Genomic DNA, 21,232 nt, shown 5'->3' with positions numbered 1-21,232 from the left:
TATATATATATATATAAAATATATACATATTTTTTGGAGACAGGCTCTTGCTTAGTCACCCAGGCTCAGGTGATTCGCCCACCTCAGCCTGCTGAATAGCTGGGACTACAGGCATGCCACCATGAGCCACCAAGCCAGGCAAGAAAACCTGGCTAATTAAAATCTTTTTGTAGAGATGAGGCATCACTATGTTGCCCAGGCTGGTCTTGAACTTCTGGGCTCAAGTGATCCTCCTACCTTGGCTTCCCAAAGTGCTAGGATTACAGGTGTGAGCTACCACATACTACCAAAACAACAACAACAACAACAACAAAAAAGTATACACACACACACACACACACACCTCCACCTCCCGGGTTCAAGCCATTCTCCCACCCCAGCCTCCCGAGTAGCTGGAACTACAGGTGCCCGCCACCAGCCCGGCTAACTTGTATTTTTAGTAGAGACGGGGTTTCACCATGTTGGCCAGGCTGGTCTCGACCTTCTGACCTCAAGTGACCTGCCCTCCTTGGCCTCCCAAAGTGCTGGGATTACAGGCATGAGCCACCACACCTGGTCAAAAATAATTTTATAAGTCAATAATTTTTTTCTAAATTTACTAACTGGAATCCTTCTAAAAGTACTTCATCTCATCAAATATTTGGTTGTCCTGGAAATAGGATAGGTATATGTGCTTTGATTCTTTCTCTTTATTAACCAATTTTGGGAATAACCCAATAATCTTGAAAGTTGGCCAGTTTTTAAAGTATCAATATAAACTCATGAGTTTCACTTTAAAATTTGATGTATTTTAATTCATTGTAGCATTATTCTTTTTGACCCTCAAATATGAACAGTTTTCTTGCTTTCAGACAAGAATTCCCAGGCTCATTTTATACGTTACCTGCTCCAAACCTGGACTCAGTCATTTTCCCAAAGACACCTGACTCTTTTGAGTGGAAAATGGTATCTGAAGACCACAATCTGGGTGGTAGGGATGCTCAGTATTTCTGAGTTGATACTGACTCAGAGGCTAGTAGGAAACATTTTTTGAGATATGAAATTAAACAATATTTTCATTTTGACATATCCAATTCAAAGTTAAGATTTTAAGATTTACTTCATTTTATGGCATCATTATTTGCTTTGTCCTAATCTATCTTATCTATCGATATGTGTATCAATGTTATCACTATTCAAAAATAACCATACCAGCATCTTTCCTATGAATATATTGAATGCAGTTCAAGATTTCTTTGCAGTTTCTTTCATCTTTAGGGTATATTCCACTAAAGACGGGTAGTAAAATATTTTTTATTGAGATGGCTGCTCTGTTTTGAATAGATCTATTGTCGAATTTCCCCTTTACAAGCTTTAAAAAATCTGATTCATGCTTTTTATTAGTTTCTATAGTTTTCTTACATTTTTTTTTACCTTGTTTTCTTAAATTTGGGTTTAAGTTTTCATTTGCTTTGTGTCCATGTGTCTAGTGTACCTTCACTGTAGGTATACCTCACGCCACTATTTTTTTCCTCTTTTTTGAAGAATAGGCAGTATCTTTGGGCTTGACCTCCACAACCCTTTTCCATTGCTCATGTGGAAGCGAAAGACACTTTTCTGTATTCTATATTTTAAAATGAATTTTCTGTGTGGGGGAGTTGTTTGCACCATGAAAGTTTTTCTAGCTTTACAGCTGCAGGATTCTTTCTTCTTGTTACCCTTTTTAAAAAAAATATGGCCTTTGGGTAGCCACCTCTGCCACAATATTGCTAAAATGCTCAGTTTATTTTATTTTAGATTCAGAGGGTACATGTGTAGGTTTATTATGTAAGTATACTGTGTGTGATGCTGAGGGTTTGGGATTCTACTGATCCCTACCCAAACAGTGAACACAATATCCAATGGGTAGTTTTTCAACCCTACCCTTCTCTCCCAATCCCTTTTGGAGTTTCCAGTTGTCTATTGTTCCCATTTTTCATGTCCATGTGTACCCAATATATTTAGCTCTCACTTATAAGCAAGAATATGTGGTATTTTGTTTTCTGTTTCTGTGTTAATTCACTTAGGATAATGGCCTTCAGATGCATCCATGTTGCTGTAAAGGACATGGTTTTGTTCTTTTTTATGGTTGCGTAGATGCTCAGTTTAGACTCTAGTCAATCAATTTTTTGCTAAATAAGCTCCTTCCAGAAGGGAGCTTTTGCAAGGTATTTCTAAGAGCCCTGAGGATCCATGCCACCCCAGCATGATTTGGGATTCCCGCAGTAACTTTGCCTCTACCTCCAAATTTTTATCAGTTACGTATACTTAGCCTTTCAGTCTGAATGGAGATACCTCTTTTAGGGGTGAGAACTTGGGTGATTCTCTGGCCCCAGGGTCTTAAAAGTAACTTTTGACTTTCCTTCACACTTTTCCATACCACTGATATTTGCAGGGAACTTGCTGCTAGTGGTGGTTTGGCCCTATCTGCTCATATTTTGGGGTTCACTGGGATACTTTTTCCTAATTTTGTTGAAGATGTTTTTCATGTTTTTTTGTATGCAATTCTAGTTGCTCAGTGAGGTAATTTTCTGGTGAGAAAATCTGAAGGCATTCAAAAAGTATATTGCCATTGCCTTCTTGCCTTTCATTGCTCTGGTCCTAATACCTACACATCTTAATTTTAATAGTCTATGGCAAAGAGTTAAAATGCTAATATTTATGTTCATTAGCGTTCTTTTGCTTTTCTGATAGGTAAGATGCCTTTTCCCAATAATCGTGTATGCAATAAAATCCTGCACCAACCTATCATCAGAGGAAATAAGAAATTTCTAAGAACTTAAAGCCATAATGGCTCTTTGCTAGTATCCTAACACTCTTTAAGTTACTTATCCAGCAAACATGGATTCAGTACCCATTATATATATGACATATACATATTATAAATATTCTTTTTTTTTTTTTTTTTTTTTTTTGAGACAGAGTCTTGCTCTGTTGCCCAGGCTGGAGTGCAGTAGCACGATCTTGGCTCACTGCAACCTCCACCTCTTGGGTTCAAGCGATTCTCCTGCCTCAGTCTCCCGAGTAGCTGGGATTACAGGCATGTGCCAACACACCTGGCTAATTTTGTATATTTAGTAGAGACAGGGTTTCTCCATGTTGGTCAGGCTGGTCTTGAACTCCTGACCTCAGGTGATCCACCCGCCTTGGCCTCCCAAAGTGCTGGGATTACAGGTGTGAGCCACTGTACCCAGCCTATACTCTGTTCTTAGTATTAAGGCACAAAGAGATTTGGATCTTATGTTAGGACCTCCCAATTTGGTAATATTAAGCTTAGAATAGAATTTAAAATACAATACTATAGATGTATAATGACTAGCTCTCTTTAGGAGGGTTCTTAATATACATACTATGTAATATTAGCCATAAAATCACATTGCAAAATATTATTTATTGGATGGAAAGAGTTCACAATGTATGGCTAAGTTAAAGCATGTTATAAAACACGTCTCATTTTTGTTCAAATGTTTCTATGATTGGGTTTATGTAGCTAAAGAGAAACACATTACATCAACGACTGTAAATTAGTATAACCACTTTGGAGTGAAATCTGGTAACACCTAGAAATTCTGTTTCTAGATGTATATACATAAGTGCATGAAGATATTACAAGGAAATTCACTATAATATTTGTCAATAAAAAGGAAATAATCCAAATATTTATCAATAGATGAACAGATTAATAATTTGTGGCATATACATAAATGGTGTATTATTCATTCATAAAAAGGAATGAAATTCTAATACAAGCTACAACATGGATGAACCCTGAAAACATTATGCTAAGTAAAATAAGCCAGACTTAAAAGGACAAATATTGTATTATTACACTTAAAAGGAATCTAGCAGAAAATAGAATAGAGGTTACCAGGTGCTAGGGGGGAATGGAGGGAGAAAGGAGTGGGGTTATTGCTTAATGGGTACAGAGTTTCGGTTTCGGATGATGAAAAATTTCTGTATGTGGATAGTAGTGATGGTTGCACAACATTGTGAATGTATTTAATGCCCCTAAATTGTACACTTAAAAATGGTTAATTATATGTTATGTAAATTTTACCACACCCACATCTATAACCCCCGGCTAGTTATGAAAAAGTCTTTGTCCTGAATATTGCAGACAAACAGGAGGAATGCTTGATCATGCCAACAATGATGCCTGGAAAGTACCTAAAATAACGGAACCCCCAATGTATCATGGCTCACTCCTCTCAAAGCTTTGTTGCTTACCTGTATCAGACCTGGCATAATCTCTGGCAAAAGGAGGTTAAGGGTTTCCTTGGACACTCTTTCTATCACTTTTGTTTGCATTTTGATTGCAGCCAGATTAATTGGGTAGTCTGCAGTTTGGATGATAGGACAAAGCACTTTGATGCACTGCTCTGGACTAATTGAAGTGGCCAACACTGATGCCGCTTCCTCGGCAGATCTCACCACCTAAAAAAAAAATAGGAAAGTAAGCCAGAAAGTAATCTTTAAAATATTATACTATGTCCTGGAAGTATAAACTTCATGAAGTATTTAATACAATATTTGGAATTTGCTTTGAAAATGCTACAGTAAACAAACATGAAAAGTGAGGGTGCAGATTACAGATAAAAAGGACTGGCAAAATGTCAGTAACAGCTGAAGCTAGATGATGGATAAATGGGCTTTATTACACTATTTTCCCTTCTTGCGTTCTTTCTCGCTGTTGGCTAAAGAAGTTTTTTTTTTTTTTTTTTTTTTTTTAATAGACACGGTCTTGCTCTGTCACCCAGGCAGGAGTGCAGTGGCTTGATCATCAATCACTGTAGCCTCAAACTCCCAGGCTCAAGTGAGACTCCCACCTCAGTCTTCTGAGTAGTTGGAACTATAGGCATGCACCACCATGCCCGGTTAATTTTTTTTTTTAGTAGAGACGAGGTCTTGCTATGTTGCCCAGGGTGATGTTAAACTCCAGAGCTCCAGCAATCCTCCTGCCTCGGCCTCCCAAAGTGCTGGGATTACAAGTGTGAGTTGCCACGCGGCCTTAAAGTAGTTTTTAAATCAAATTGTGGTCTAGTTGTGTTAGGGTGAGGAGGCTCTATTTACTTAAGACTACAATGTGACTGGAGTCCCCTGCATAAGCCACGCTGAAGCCCTGCTCATTATCAGTACTCTCATCTCTAGGAGTGCTTGAGCCCTTTGTATCACATAAATAAAATAAAAATTGTATGATTAATGTGTTGTCAAAAGTTAGCATACTATTCCTCCTTGTTTTCATAATGATTTTCTTTCTTCTGTATTGAGCTTTGGGGAGGGTACAACACTGGTTTTGTGATGATGACAAGAAATGGCCGTCTATCTTCTTATTAGAGTAATCTCTAAAAATAGTCTTAAGATCATGTAAAAATAACTGCTTTTGATGCTACTTTGGCAGTGTCTCACTTACGATCTCAATAGGTGAAAAAGGCTTAGAAAGGTACAGTGGGAAACACACTAAAAAAAAAAAAAAGGCCAGGCGCGGTGGCTCACGCCTATAATCCCAGCACTTTGGGAGGCCGAGGCAGGCAGATCACGAGGTCAGGAGATCGAGACCATCCTGGCTAACATGGTGAAACCCCATCTCCACTAAAAATACAAAAATTCGCCGGGTGTGGTGGCACGCACCTGTAATCCCAGCTACTTGGGAGGCTGAGGTAGGAGAATCGCTTGAACCCGGGGAGGCGGAGATTGCAGTGAGCCAAGATCATGCCACTGCACTCCAGCCAGGGCGACAGAGTGAGACTCCGTCTAAACACAAACAAACAAACAAAAGCAAAAACAAAAAAAGAAAATACACTGCACGTTAGAAGACCCAGGGCCAATTTCAGCTTTAATACCTTAAGAGTGTCAATTTTTTATTTTGTAGGGATGCTACAGGCCTTATTTGGGTCAAAAGGTAAATAACTACAAATACGAGACATCGTTTTTAAACTTTCGGTGAAATGCCCTAGGTGTACCACTACTGAACACTGATGAAATAAAACAAAATCAGAAACAGAAAACAAAACTGGGCTGGGCAAGGTGGCTCAAGTCTGTAATCCCAGCACTCTGGGAGGCCGAGCCGGGCAGATCACTTGAGGCCAGGAGTTTGAGACCAGCCTGGTAAACACAGCAAAACCTCGTTTCTACACAAAAATTAGCTGGGCGTGTTGGTGCACACCTGTAATCCCAGTTATTTGGGAGGCTGAGGCAGGAGAACCGGTTGAACCCAGGAGGCAAAGGTTGCAGTGGGCTGAGATTGTGCCACTGCACTCCAGCCTGGGTGACAGAGCAAGACTCGGTCTCAAAACAAAGAAAACCCAAAACCCCTGAGAAAATCCAGATATATTTAAAAGTTATGATTCACTCTTCTAGAAGAGTCACAGTCAAATCTTTTAAAAAAGTAATTACCCCAAGGGTTTCAATTTCCCTGCATCCTCACCAACATATTGTCTGTATTTCTCTTTGGGTGTTAAGTGATCTCTCACTGTGGCTTTGGTTACATTTTCCTAATGACTAATGATGTTGACCATCTTTTCATGCGCTTATTGCCATTTGTGTATCTTTGGAGAAATGTTTATTCAGATCCTTTGTCCATTTAAAAAATTGGGCCATCTTTTCATTGCTGTGTTGTAAGAATATATATTATGGATATTAGTACCTTATCAGATACATGTCTGCAAAATTTTTCTCCCATCCTATGAGTTATCTTTTCACTTTCAGGATAATGTTCTTTGAAGGACAGAAAATATTTTGATTTTAAATTTATTTTATTTTTATTTTTGAGACAAGTCTTGCTCTGTCACCCAGACTGGAATGCAGCGGCATGATCTCGGCTTACTGCAGCCTCCGCCTCCCAGGTTCAAGCAATTCTCCTGCCTCAGCCTTCCAAATAGATAGGATTACATGTATCCACCATGACAGCTGGCTAATTTTTGTATTTTTAGGGGAGATGGGGTTTTGTCACATTGGCCAGGCTGGTCTTGAACTCCTGACCTCAAGTGATCCACCTGCCTCGGCCTCCCAAAGTGTTGGAATTACAGGCGTAAGCCATCATGCCCGGCCAAATTTGTTTTAAAAGTGTTACCTCTAGCTGACCACTAAGCTAATAAACCACAAAAGTATTTAATTTTGAAGAAGTCCAAATTATCTTTTTTGTTGTTGCTGGTTGCTTCTGCTTTTAGTTATATTATGAAATCACTGCCTAATCCAAAGTAACAAAGATTTATACTTCTGCTTTCTTCGAAGAGGTTTATAGCTTTAGCTCTTGCATTTGGCTCTGATTCATTTTATCTTGTTTCTATTTTAACCTTCCTTTTTTGATCTGTCTTTTGCTTCTGTCTTGGTTCTACCAGAGATACCTAATGCTATTTCTCAGTTGCTTTCTCTTAGATATATAGTCCTTACAGAACTAAAAGTAGAACTACCATTTGATCCAGCAATTCCACTACTGGATATCTACTTAGAAAAAAAAAGTCATGATATGAAAAAGGTACTTGCACACAGGTGTTTATAGCAGCACAATTTGCAATTGCAAAAATATGGAAATAGCCCAAATGCCCATCAATGAATGAATGGATAAAGAAATTTTGTATGTGTATACACACACACACACCATGGAATACTACTCAGCCATAGAAATAAATGAAATAATGGCATTCGCAGCAACCTGGATGGAATTGGTGACCTTTATTCTAAGTGAAGTAACTCAGGAATGGAAAACCAAACATCACATGTTCTCATTCATAAATGGGAGCTAGGCTACAAGGGTGCAAAGGTATAAAATGATACAATGGACTCTGGGGACTTGGGGGAAAGAGTGGGAGTGGGATGAGGGATAAAAGACTACACACTGGGTACAGTGTACACTGCACAGGTGATGGATGCACCAAAATCTCAGAAATCACCACTAAATAACTTATTCATATAAGCAAACACCACCTGTTCCTCAAAAATCTATTGAAATAAAAAAAAATGTAGTCCCTATTTGAACTTTTTCTTCTAATTCTTTCTGAGATTATAATACAAATCCTCATAGCTATCTAATCAATGTCACTGGTGAAGAAGGGGAGAGAGATATCATGACTACCAAGTACTATGAAACAGGTTCACGGAACTCTTCCATGAAAGCTGTCCTCACCACTTTGGTGAATAAACTTGTAGCAGATATATAGTTTCTCTAGGCAATTTATCACTTAAAAATAACAACGACCTGCTTGGGCAACATGGTGAAACTTCATCTCTACAAAAAATACCAAAAATTAGCCAGGTGTGCTGGTGCATGCCTGCAGTCCCAGCTACTCAGGAAGTTGAGGTGGGAGGATCGCTGGAACCAGGAGGTTGAGGCTGCAGTGAGCTGTGATCACACCACTGCACTCCAGCCTGGGGGACAGAGTGAGACCCTGACTCAACAAACAAACAAACAACCCCCCCAAAACCATGATTTCTTATCTTCATTAGTTATTTTAAAAAATCAAATTCTTACTGCTAAATGAAAAGTGAAAACAAGATTGCTAGACTCTAAGTAGAAAACTCAAAGTGAAGGAGAAAACGAAATTAAATAAATTATTTCCTAGAGCTGGCCTATTTTAGGTGAAAGGCCATGATATCACTGTTTAATTCATTTAATAGAAAAAAATATGCTTGCTTCTTGATCAGGTATTACCCTGAATGTCAAGGCAAATGTTCAAGAAAATCATTGATAAGGCTACATTTTACACAATGTTTACATGTTTCATGAAATAAAACAATGAAATAATAATTTAACCTCCAGGTAACTTACCTCCTTATGAGGATCTTTATGTGCTTCCAATGTTTTCATGACAGTCAATTCTGCATAGTTTTTAAATCTTGCTGGTTGATGCCTTAGGATTTCTCTTAAAACCTTTAATGCCAAAGCCCTGATTGTAGGCTAAGAAGAAACATTTAAATGTTTTTAATATTTTGGGTTGTAGATAATCTTTAACATTTTCAATTTTTATAACTTAAGGGTCTTAATAATGGGGGAGGAGTTGCAGACAACTGCATAAAGTATGCGTTATACTACTACATAATTAAGTTTTCTTATCTCTAGTTGAAAATTTATATTACACTTACTGTATTTGCAAGAAATCAACAACTACATTCAGACTATAAAAAGGAGTTTTGGAGCTGGGCACGGTGGCTCATGCCAGTAATCCCAGCTCTTTGGAAGGCTGAAGCAGGTGGATCACTTAAGGTCAGGAATTCGAGACCAGCCTGGCCAACATGGTGAAACCCCATCTCTACCAAAAATACAAAATTAGACAGGGGTGGTGGCATGTGCCTATAATCCCAGCTACTCAGGAGGCTGAGGCAGGAGCATCGCTGGAGCCTGCGAGGCGGAGGTTGCAGTGAGCTGAGAGCACACCACTGCATTCTAGCCTGGGCTTGAGAATGAGATTACTTCTCAATAAATAAATAAATAAATAGTTGCTCCTGAACAACTAATCTAAATATGTAAAACAAGTAACATGTACTTTTCTATAAGAATTCCGCCTGCAACCTTTCATTTTTCCTGTTAATTGTTCAAAACTGTTGAGCTACTTGGTTTAGAAGAAAAAGTACTTCATAGTGAAAAGTTCATGCAGAAAGAAGCAGCAGAAGAGACTCATGCTTCCAATTTCTAAATCCGTGTAGCACTGGATTAACAGGCAATCTAAAAGAGACAGAAAGGACAGGCTACTGTTTACACATTTTGCCATTTACCTCTTTATCTCCAAGAGTTTCAAGCAACAAAAGCAATATTGTTTTGAAGTGTTCATCCCAAACACTAAAAGATTCTTCCTGTGTCAGTTTCATAAGTTCATAGAGGGCGATTTTTCTTTCTTCCACACGCTCATTATGGTTAGACAGCTCCTTCAACAACTCTGCAACTAGGTCAGAATGGTCTAGGGAAAGATCTGTCAAAAGGACATGATATTACTTCTGTAACTTAATAGGGTGATTCTCACAAGTATGGGGATAACAACTTTATATGATGAAACACAGATATAACCATTATGTTTGTGGTAAAAAAGACAAAGAAAAAAAGACTTAAGTAATTTTCTTTTCAATTTTGTCATTCTCAAAACACTGGTGCTATCGTAAAACTTCGTGCAATAAAAATACACAAAAGTGAGACCAGTATAATGAACCCTTATACACCCATCACCCAGATTTAACAGTTTTTAAGATTTTACCATTCTTACATCATCTTTGTCCTCCCTTCCCTTTTATCTGAAGTATTTCTAGCAAATCCCATATATGTCATTTCCTCTTTATATACCTCAGTATGTATTTCTATGGTTTCATGCTAGGAGGCTTTAATGGTTTTTAGTGATGATAAAAACCACCACTGGATTTAGGTAGTGACAATCTAATCCCACTATTGTAAACTTCTCCATAAATCACCCCCTTTTTTCTGAGACAGGGTTTCACTTTGTCGCCAAGGCTGGAGTATAGTGGCGTGATCATGGCTTATTGCAGTCTCCACCTCCCAGGCTCAATTGATCCTCCCAACTTAGCCTCCTGAGTAGGTGGAACTACAGGTGTGTACCTACACACCCAGCTAATTTTTGTGTTTTTTGTAGAGAAGGGGTCTCACCATGTTGTCCAGGCCAGTCTGGAATTCCTGGGCTCAAGTGATCTACTGGCCTCCCAAAGTGTTGGGATTATAGGCACGAGCCACCATGCGCAGACTATCAATGGTTTTGGTCACTGATTGTTGTTGAATCACTTATTTTAATACAAGTTAAAAATGGTGATTATCTAATCATACCACTCCTTCCATGGGGTAGAATTCTTCTGTAGAGAATAACTTTATCAACTAGACCTATTCTGATTACCCTGAAATACAATTTGATAGAAAAGGCAGAATAGATTCTTAATATAGTTCTCTTTAAAATTTTAGCATTGAGTTAGGCCCAGCGGTTACCAAGGAGTTTTATTTGTTTTGCCTTCTTTTAAAAGCACAATTACAAACTTATTGATTTTATAACCATGAAAAGTCACTGCTTATTTTTAAACAAGTTATCAGACAGTGCTTTAAATCATTTTTGTACGAATAACAATTAAATCTAAGAATTCACATTTGAACGTCACAAAATACCAGACTTCCTCTTAAAATTTTTTGATGATCAAATACATGATAAATTCAGCCCTTGAGGGATTTCAGCAGGTAGTGCCCTGGGCTTGTGCCATAGACTGATTTCTCTCTGGAATGAAACAACCATAGAGCATGCTGCAGACCAATATATCACTATTGTTGGTTTTAACAAGAACTACTGCAGCAGGATGAATGTATCTCTATAAACCCACAAAAAATCACTTCCGGAAAGTTGTAAGTTAACAGATTTTGGAAGATGTTAAAGGATCATTCTAAGAGTGTCTTTTATTTCAGCTGGATGAATGGGATTCACAAGAAAATGCTTTTCACAGGTAGTCAGTTCTCTTTTCCATGAAAGTAAGCTTTGTAATTACTCTAGCAGATAATTAGAAATGACCTGATATATAATGATCTGGACAGATGACTAGCAGAAAAATAATTTCTTCCAGAGAAAGCACCTAGATTGCTATAAAACTGAATTATCTGTATCATACTAATGAGATAATCCAAAGGTGCTGAATTTTTCCTCTTCTGACAGAGAGCAGCACCATGGTCAAGTGAAAAGAACATAGGCTTTGTAGTCTCATTAAATCTCTGCCTCTTATATTCTGTGATTGGAGCAGTTTCCTAATTACTGCCGAGGTGCAGTTTTATTATCAGTAAAATGGGAAAACAGCATCTGCCTCCTAGGGTCATGGTGAGCACTTGGGCCTAGAATACAGTAAGCTCATTAATATTAATTCTCCTATGTCCTTCTGACAAATATTGAAACAATTACAATTCTGATAATATTTTTGTGGCAGTGCTCAAGAAGTACGAAATAGTCTTTCAGCTTGGCAAACTTTTATATGAATCTTTCCTGAATAACTGCACTATCCTCACCAGAGGAAGTATTCTAGAACATTATAGCTCCTAGTAAGCTTAACAAAGGTTATCAGTGGCTTTTTCTGGACTCGTTAACTTTGATATATGTGTGTGCCTGATTGTAATGTGGGCAGAAACACTGGGTGACAGACGTATCAGATATTCAAATAATTTCCTTTTATAGAAATTCTAACTTGAACAAAATTATCCTTTGCCAAATTTTAGATTTTAAAATAAAAAAAGGAGGAGAAACTGCATGGGGAGGAGAATAAAAGAAAATCAGAACAGAAATAGAGAACAATTTAAAAAAGAATAATGTTAACAATGTTCATAATAAAATAATGTCAAACAGGGTCTTCTTCATCTCAACATTAAAATGAAAATAGACAATAAATGAAAACAACTGCCATACAAAGCATGGGACTACTGCTGCTGTAGTTTTTTTCTTTTTTCTTTTCTTTGTACTACTGTAGTTTAGCTGAGGGCTNTTTGCCAAATTTTAGATTTTAAAAATAAAAAAAGGAGGAGAAACTGCATGGGGGAGGAGAATAAAAGAAAAATCAGAACAGAAATAGAGAACAATTTAAAAAAGAATAATGTTAACAATGTTCATAATAAAATAATGTCAAACAGGGTCTTCTTCATCTCAACATTAAAAATGAAAATAGACAATAAATGAAAACAACTGCCATACAAAGCATGGGACTACTGCTGCTGTAGTTTTTTTCTTTTTTCTTGTCTTTGTACTACTGTAGTTTAGCTGAGGGCTTATCCATCTTCAAAGAATGTTTACTCAACATAAAATGGCTGCCTATGTTTCAGAAGTAAATCACACATTAGACTATGATGAAATAGTGTTCTCAAGTTCAAAAACACTATACCCAATTTAGATTTCCAAAAAGTCTTCCTTTAACAAATATAAAATATATGATCTTTAGTAAATGAGAAGATAATTAGGGAATAAGGGAGTGATCCTGACAAACTGTCATAATTCTGGCTTGATGATATTTTTGATATGTTGTCTCTTTTTTTTTTCTTTTTTTCTCCTTTAACAAATATAAAATATATGATCTTTAGTAAATGAGAAGATAATTAGGGGATAAGGGAGTGATCCTGACAAACTGTCATAATTCTGGCTTGATGATATTTTTGATATGTTGTCTCTCTCTTTTTTTTTCTTTTTTTCTGAGACAGAGTCTTGCTCTGTCACACAGGCTGGAGTGCAGTGGTGTGATCTTGGCTCACAGCAACCTCCATCTCCAAGGTTCAAGCCATTCTCGTGCCTCAGCCTCCCAAGTAGCAGGAATTACAGGCATGCGCCACCACACCCGGCTAATTTTTGTTAGAAATGGGGTTTCACCATATTGGCCAGGCTAGTCTCGAACTCCTCACCTCGGGTGATTCACCTGCCTCGGCCTCCCAAAGTGTTGGGATTACAGGTGTAAGGCATCGCAGCTGGCCGATATATTGTCTCTTGACGTGAGAAGATGGTAAAAGTAATCAAAGAAATGCAAAGGCTAATTTTTAAAAAGTTACCAAAATCGTAAATGACCAGGCATTAGGATAGATTCCCAAACAAACTATAAGAAGGGTATCCACTGATGAATGTATCAGCTTTAAGACCAGATAGGTAGGAAGGGCGTCCACATAGAGTGGTAATCAGGTGTAAGCTGTTGGAGCCAAAGTGAAGTAAGAAGGGCATTCATGGTTTTGAGTGAGGATGGAATGGCAAAGCCTAGCAGGATGAGGAGTCGATCTGTGCAAGTAAGGAGGTAGTAGCAGAGACAGCAGAAAAATTGGTAGCAGAAAAAATGGTTGCGTATAAAGGACTGATCAAATCAGTAAATATATTAAAGACAACGTAAGCTAGGTCTCTCACTGTCAGAAAAGTGGGTTATCAATCTGGAAATTAGAATTTCCTTGGTGCGAGAATGGAATTGGAACTACTGGTGTAAAAACATGGTTTTTGATAGATATGGAAACAGAAATGTAAATCTCTAAACACACACACATTCCCTAGCTCTGCCCACTGAGAGGTCTAGGGAGCAATGACATCCCACTAACAGTGAGTACATCTAGAGTCCAGATCTTAGCCTGTAAAAACCATCTTTCCTTAATAGGAACGACGGATCCTTGGAGAAATGATTGATTCCAGGACTGAAGCAGGGATAGTACAACAGTACCAGAATGCAAGGACAGGAACATGTCAAAAGAACAACAAAAGCCGGCTTGAATGGAATCCTGTTGGTCAAATCAAGGGCAATTTGAGCTTCAAAATAAATAAATAATGATAGTTATAATGGGAAACGATGAGTCTATACTGTTACAAATATGTATGTCAATTTTCCCAAATAAATTTTCTGGAATAGAAAATAAAAAATTTCCTAAATAAATGAATTCAAGTTTAACAATGAACAGAATATGTAACCTGTTTAAAAATATTAGTGTCTCCTGATAAAACACTTATTAATTACAAAGAGAAAAAGTAACTTCACAGTAAGGAAGTCTGGTAAGCCCCACCATAATCAAGAGATCAAAGTTAACATCACCAGTGACGGAGCACAGTGAAACCATGTGTTACTAGAAAGGGTGCAATGAAAAGAATGCACCATCGCTTCTGCAATACTGATGCCGAGAATGTATAACCTGATTCTAATCATGAGAAAACATCAGACAAAACTACATTCAGAGAAATGCTACAAAATAACCTCAGAAGTGTCATGGTCATGAGAGCTAAGGAAAGACTGAACACTGGAGGAGAACACTGATGGAGACGTGATGATTAAACGCAATGTGTGATTCTGAAATGGATCCTTTAGCTGTAAGATATTATTGAGAGATTCTGGGAAGATGGTAGATTAGAAAGCACCAGGACTCTGTCTCCTCACCCAGACAACAGGATCTGTCTGATGTAACTATTTTGGAACTCTAGTCTACTGAAGGCTTAGAAATTCTAGGGAAAGTTTTGGATGGTAAAGTGTGGCTAATTTCTATAAATTTCGGCTCTCAGTACAGTAGCAACTACCCATCCCTCACCACCAGCCCCATTCCCTTGGCAGGCAGCTGTGCACTTGTTGCTGGAGCAGCTTGCACAGAGCTTGTGGGAATCAGGGCATGAAAAAAGAAACTTATTCTGTGAATACTGAGGATCTGTGTACCGTTGACTGCTGCTTTTTTTTTTTTCTTCTAAAGACCCTTTCCAAGTCCTAGTCACTGCTACTTCTAATAACAGAGGTACAAAGAGGCAGGCAGCCATTATTGTTGCACCTTTCCTCACTATTACAAGCCCTTCCTCCTCTAGCTAAAGTAACTTCCAGGGGCTTAATTACATTTAAGCCCTATTACATTTTTCTCTTTTTCCTTGTTGGGAGCCAGACATTACAGACCAGGATATTCAAAAACAACTGCATATACATGGAGAGTTAGAAAGTGACAATGGATGCCCAGAAAAAGACACAGGCTCAGAAAGGATCTGAGAAGACTTTTAAGTTTATACCTCAGGCTGAGGCTGATCTTCTTGGCATAGAGAAAGCCTGCAACAATCAAAACCAGAAACAACAAGCAAAAATAACAAAAGCCAACAATCTCTGGGGTATTGAGAGCATCTGATCTGCAATGTAACCACATTATTAGATTCAAATATTCAGTTTTCGACAAAAAAATCACAAGGCATATGAAGAACCAGGACAGTACAGCATACTCAAAGGAAAAATAAACAGAAACTGCCCTTGAAAAAGATCTGATGGCAGATATACTAGACAAAGACTTTAAAATACCTGTCTTGGCTGGGTGCAGTGGCTCAAGCCTGTAATCCCAGCACTTTGGGAGGCTGAGACGGGTGGATCACAAGGTTAGGAGATCGAGACCATCCTGGCTAACATGGTGAAACCTCGTCTCTACTAAAAAATACAAAAAACTAGCTGGGTGAGGTGGCGGGCGCCTGTAGTCCCAGCTACTTGGGAGGCTGAGGCAGGAGAATGGCGTGAACCCAGGAGGCGGAGCTTGCAGTGAGCTGAGATCCAGCCACTGCACTCCAGCCTGGGCGACAGAGCGAGACTCCGTCTCAAAAAAAAAAAAAAAAAACCTGTCTTAAAGATGCTCTAAGAAGTTAAGATGTGTATAAATTCATGAAAATAATGTATGAACAAAATGGAAATATCAGTAAAGAGACAGGAAACCTAAAAAGAAGCTAAAAAGAAATTCTGGAATTAGGAAGTATGGTAACTGAAATAAAAAATTCACTAGTGTGAATTTCAATAAGCATATTTGAGCAGGCAGAAGAATTAGTGAGCAGAGCCTAAGGGATATGTGAGACATCATCAAGTGAACAAATCAACTCATTGTGGGAGTATCAGAAGAGAATAGAGAGAAAAAAAATTTGAAAAAATAATGGCTGAAAACCTCCAAAATTTGATCAAAGACATGAACATAAACATATAAGAAGCTCAATGAATTCCATGTAAAATGAACTCAAAGAGAGCCCCATCAAGACGCATGATAATAAAATTTTCAACAGGCAAAGACAGAATCTTGCAAGCAGCAACAGATAAGTGATCAGTGACACAAAAAGGACCCTCAGTAAGATTATCAGCAGATTTCTCATTAGAAACGTTGAAGGTTAGAAGGTAGTAGGCTGATATATTCAAAGTGCTAAAAGAAAAAAACTATTAACCAAGAATCCTATATCTGTCAAAACTGTCCTTCAAAAGCGAGGGAGAAATTAAAAGTACACTAGACAGTAACTTGAAACCATATGAAGAAACACAGATCTCAATAAAGGCAAATATATACATGGGCAATTATAAAAACGACTATTATTGTAATAACAGAATGTAACTCCACTTTTTGTTTTCTACATAATCTAATAGACTAATATAGTAAACGACAGTTTATATTTCTGGAGACAATTGTACAAAGACGTAATTTTATAATGCCAACAACTGAAAAGGGTGGGGCCAGAGCTGGAAAAGCACCGAGTTTTTGTAGGTTATTGAAATTAAACTGGCATACATTTAAAGTAGCATTATAAATTTAGGATATTAAATGTAACCCCCATGGAAACAACCAAGAAAACAGCTATAAAATATACACTAAAGGAAATAAGAAATTTAAACATTTCACTACAAAACAATTAAACACAAAAGTAGTAATGTAAAAAGTGACAAGCTATAAGGCGTACAGAAAACAAATAGCAACATGACAGAAGTAAGTCGTTTCTTATCAGTAATTACTTTAAATGTAAATGAATTAAATCACCCAGTCAAAAGACAGAGATTAGCAGAATGGATAAAAAAGGATAGAAAGATATTCTATCCTTTTGCAAATAGTAATTACTATTATTATTTACATGGTATATCAGCAGTAATGGTAATAGGTGTATCAATAAGTAATAGAGAGCAGGGGTGGCTATACTAATGCTAGACAAAATAGGCTGGGTGTGGTGGTGCATGCCTGTAACACCAGCACTTTGTGAGGCCAAGGCAGGCAGATCACTTAAGCCCAGGAGTTTAAGACCAGAACAGGCAACACAGCGAAACCCCATCTCTACTAAAAATACAATTAGCCAGGCGTGGTGGCATGTGCCTGTAATCCCAGCTACTAGGGAGGCTGAGGTGGGAGAATCACCTGAGCCCAGGAAGTTGAGGCTGCAGTAAGCCATGAGATTGAGCCATTGCATTCCAGCCTGGGCAATTAAAGTGAGACCCTGTCTTAGGAAAAAAAAAAAAAAATCAGACAAAATAGAAAAATAGACCTTAAGTGAAAGAAAGGTTACAAGAGATAAAGAATGAGGATATTATATGTTAAAAAGATTCAATTATGCATCAAGAATAAGTAACAACTATAAACATGTATGCAGCTAATGACAGATCATCAAAATATATGAAGCAAAAACTGACAGAACTTAAGGGAAAAATAATTCTACAATAATAGGTGGACTCTCACTCTCAATAATGGATAGAACAAAGAGATAGAAATAAGAAAACAGAGGACTTAATACAATAAAACAACTACATCCAACAGACATCAATGGTGCACACAGGATATTTTTCAATATAGGTTATATGTTGGGGCACAAAGTAAGTTTCAGCAGATTTTAAACTATGGATATAATACACAGTATCTTCTCCCACCACATGAAGCTACATATCAGTAACAGGAGTAAAACTGGAAAATTCACAAGTTTGAGGAAATTAAACAACACACTCTTAATAGATCAAAGAAGAAATTAGAGAAACTAGAGAGACAACTGAATAAAAACAACTACATACCAAAACTTATAGGAGAGAGTGAAAACAGTGCTAAGGGGGAAATTTATAGCTATTAATGTGTTAATTTAAAACTGAGACAGGATACGGGGCAAGATGGCCGACTAGAAGTAGCTAGTGTGCATGGCTCTCACAGAGAGGAAGGGAAGGGGTCAGTAAACACACCTTCAACTCAGACATCCAGGTGCTCGCAATGGGACTAATCAAGGAAACAACCTGACCCACAGAGAACAAAGAAAAGTAAGACAGGACAACAGCCCACTAGAGAGCAACACGGAGCCAGGGGAACCTCCCCTGCCTAGGAAAGCGGTGAGTGAACCATGCTTCTCCCACCGATCTCTGTAGCCCTCGGGTCAGGAGATCTCCTTGTGCACCCACTCCACCAGCCTTCAGTCTGTCAGAACTATGTGGAGTCTTGGCAGTGGAGCCACTCAGGCATGCGTGGAGACCCTGGAGCCTTACATACTCGGGCTTTCAGACAAAGGTAGCTACAGCTCCGGCCAAGTGGGAGGTTAGACCCCGGTACATAGCCTTAGGAAAGAGGCTGAATCCAGGGGACTGAGCAGTGATAGCCTACAGGCCCCACTTCCACAGCACCTCACAAGACAAGACCCACTGGCTTGGAATTCTAGACAGCCACCGGTAGCGGCACCGCACCTCCCTAAGAAGGAGCTCCAGGCAGAAGGGGTGGGCTGCCATCTTTGCTGTTTGGGTGACTTGGCTGATCGAGCCTTCCGGCTTTATAGAGTTTGAGCTGACCAGGGAGCAGAAGGGATTCCCCCAGCATAGATGCTCTACCAAAGCGTGGTCAGGTTGCTGCTGCTGCTTTTTTAAAAAATTTATAGCTGGGATTACAGGTGTGCCCCACCACGCCCAGCTAATTTTTGTACTTTTAGTAGAGATGGGTTTTTACCATGTTGGCCAGGCTGGTCTTGAACTCCTGATGTCAAGTGATCTGCCTGCCTTGGCCTCCCAAAGTGCTCAGATGTCATAATATACAGAGACTCAAAATAAAGGTATGGAGGAAAATCTACCAAGCAAATGTAAAACAAAAAATCAGGGGTTGCAATCTAATTTCAGACAGAAGAGATTTTGAACCAACAAAGATCAAAGAAGACAAAGTAGGACATTCCATAATGGAAAAGGGCTCAATTCAACAAGGAGACCTAAGTATCCTAAACATATATGCACCCAACACAGGAGCACAGATTCATAAAGCAAATTCTTAAAGATCTACAAAGAGACATAGATTCCCACACAGTAACAGCAGGAGACTTCAACACTCCACTGATAGTATTAGACAGATTATCGAGGCAGAAAATTAACAAGATATTCAGGACCTAAACTCAACATTGGACCAAATGGATTTGACAGACCTCTATGGAACTCTCCACCCTGAACCAACAGAATATACATTCTTCTTATCATTGCATGACACATACTCTAAAATGGCCCACATAATTGGATATAAAACAATCCTCAAGAAATGTAAAAGAACCAAAATGATACCAGACACAAGCTTGCACCACAGTGCAATAAAAATAGAAGTCAAGACTATGAAAATTGCTAAAAACCATACAATCATATGGAATTAAACAACATGCCCCTGAATGATTTTTGGGTAAATAATGAAATTAAGGCAGAAATCAAGAAGTTCTTTGAAAACAATGAGAACAAAGATACAAGACATTAGAATCTTTGAGATACAGCTTTGGCAGTGTTAAGAGGAAATTCATAGCACTAAATGCCAACATCAAAAAGTTAGATCTCAAAATAACAATCTAACTTCATAACTGAAAGAATTAGAGAAGGAAGAACAAATTAACCCTAATGTTAGCAGAAGACGAGAAATAAAAATCAGAGCTGAAATGAAATAAATTGAGACACAAAACATCACTCAAAAGATCAATGAATTCAGGAGTTGTTTTTGAAAAAAATTAATAAAATAGGCCACTAGCTAGACTAACAAAGAAGGAGAGAAGATCCAAATAAACACAATTAGAAATGATGAAGGGAATGTTACTACTGACCACACAGAAATAAAACAACCATCAGAAACTACTACGAATACCTCTATGCATACAAACTAGAAAACCTAGAAGAGACAGATAAATTCCTGGACACATACACCCTCCCAAAACTGATGCAGGAAGAAACTGAGTCCCTGAACAGACCAATAACAAGCTCCAAAATTGAATCAGTAATAGATAGCATACCAATAATAATAATAATTTTAAAAAGCCTGGGATCTGATGAATTCACAGCTGAATTCTACCAGATGTACAAATAAAAGCTGGTACCATTCCTACAGAAACGATTCCAAAAAAGTGAGGAGGAAAGACTTCTTCACAACTCATTTTGAGGCCAGCATCACAGAACAATACCAAAACCTGCCAGAGTCTGGGTACAGTGGCTAGGTTACACCTGTAACCCTAGCACTTTGGGAGACTGAGGCAGGCAGATCACCTGAGGTCAGGAGTTTGAGACCAGCCTGGCCAACAAGGTTAAAACCCATCTCTACTAAAAATACAAAAATTAGCCAGGTGTGGTTAATTATTAGGCATGCACCTGTAATCCCACCTATTCGGGAGGCTGAGGCAGCAGAATTGCCTGAACCCAGGAGGTGGAGGTCGTAGTGAGTCGAGATCACACCACTGTCCTCCAGCCTGGGTGACGGAGCCAGACTGTCTCAAAACAAAACAAAACAAAACAAAACACCACAACAACAATAAAAAGAAAACTTCAGGCCAGTATCGTTGATGAACATCAGTGTAAGATCCTTAAGAAAATACTGGCAAACCGAATCCAGCAGGACATCAAAAAGCTAATCCACCATGATCATGTAGGTCTCATCCCTGGATGCAAGGCTGGCTCAACATACATAAATCAATATATGTGATTCATCACATAAACAGAACTAAAGACAAAACCACATGATTATTTCAACAGACACAAAAAAGACTTGATAAAATTCAACACTGCTTCATGTTAAAACTCT

The 21,232-nt window shown here is 38.3% G+C and overlaps 1 protein-coding gene across 1 annotated transcript in view; it reads right to left on the bottom strand.

The window, feature by feature from the left end:
• CLASP2 (cytoplasmic linker associated protein 2) overlaps positions 1–21,232 on the bottom strand; it is a 222,189-nt gene that overhangs the window by 11,207 nt on the left and 189,750 nt on the right. The window contains 3 exon segments of the mRNA XM_017892934.1: positions 4,246–4,452; positions 8,783–8,911; positions 9,727–9,920. Coding sequence (XP_017748423.1) covers positions 4,246–4,452; positions 8,783–8,911; positions 9,727–9,920 — 530 coding nt within the window.

Source organism: Rhinopithecus bieti, unplaced genomic scaffold (assembly GCF_001698545.2).
Source record: "Rhinopithecus bieti isolate Rb0 unplaced genomic scaffold, ASM169854v2 scaffold_22039, whole genome shotgun sequence".
Taxonomy (NCBI): domain Eukaryota; kingdom Metazoa; phylum Chordata; class Mammalia; order Primates; family Cercopithecidae; genus Rhinopithecus; species Rhinopithecus bieti.
This window is presented reverse-complemented; position numbering and strand designations above follow the sequence as displayed.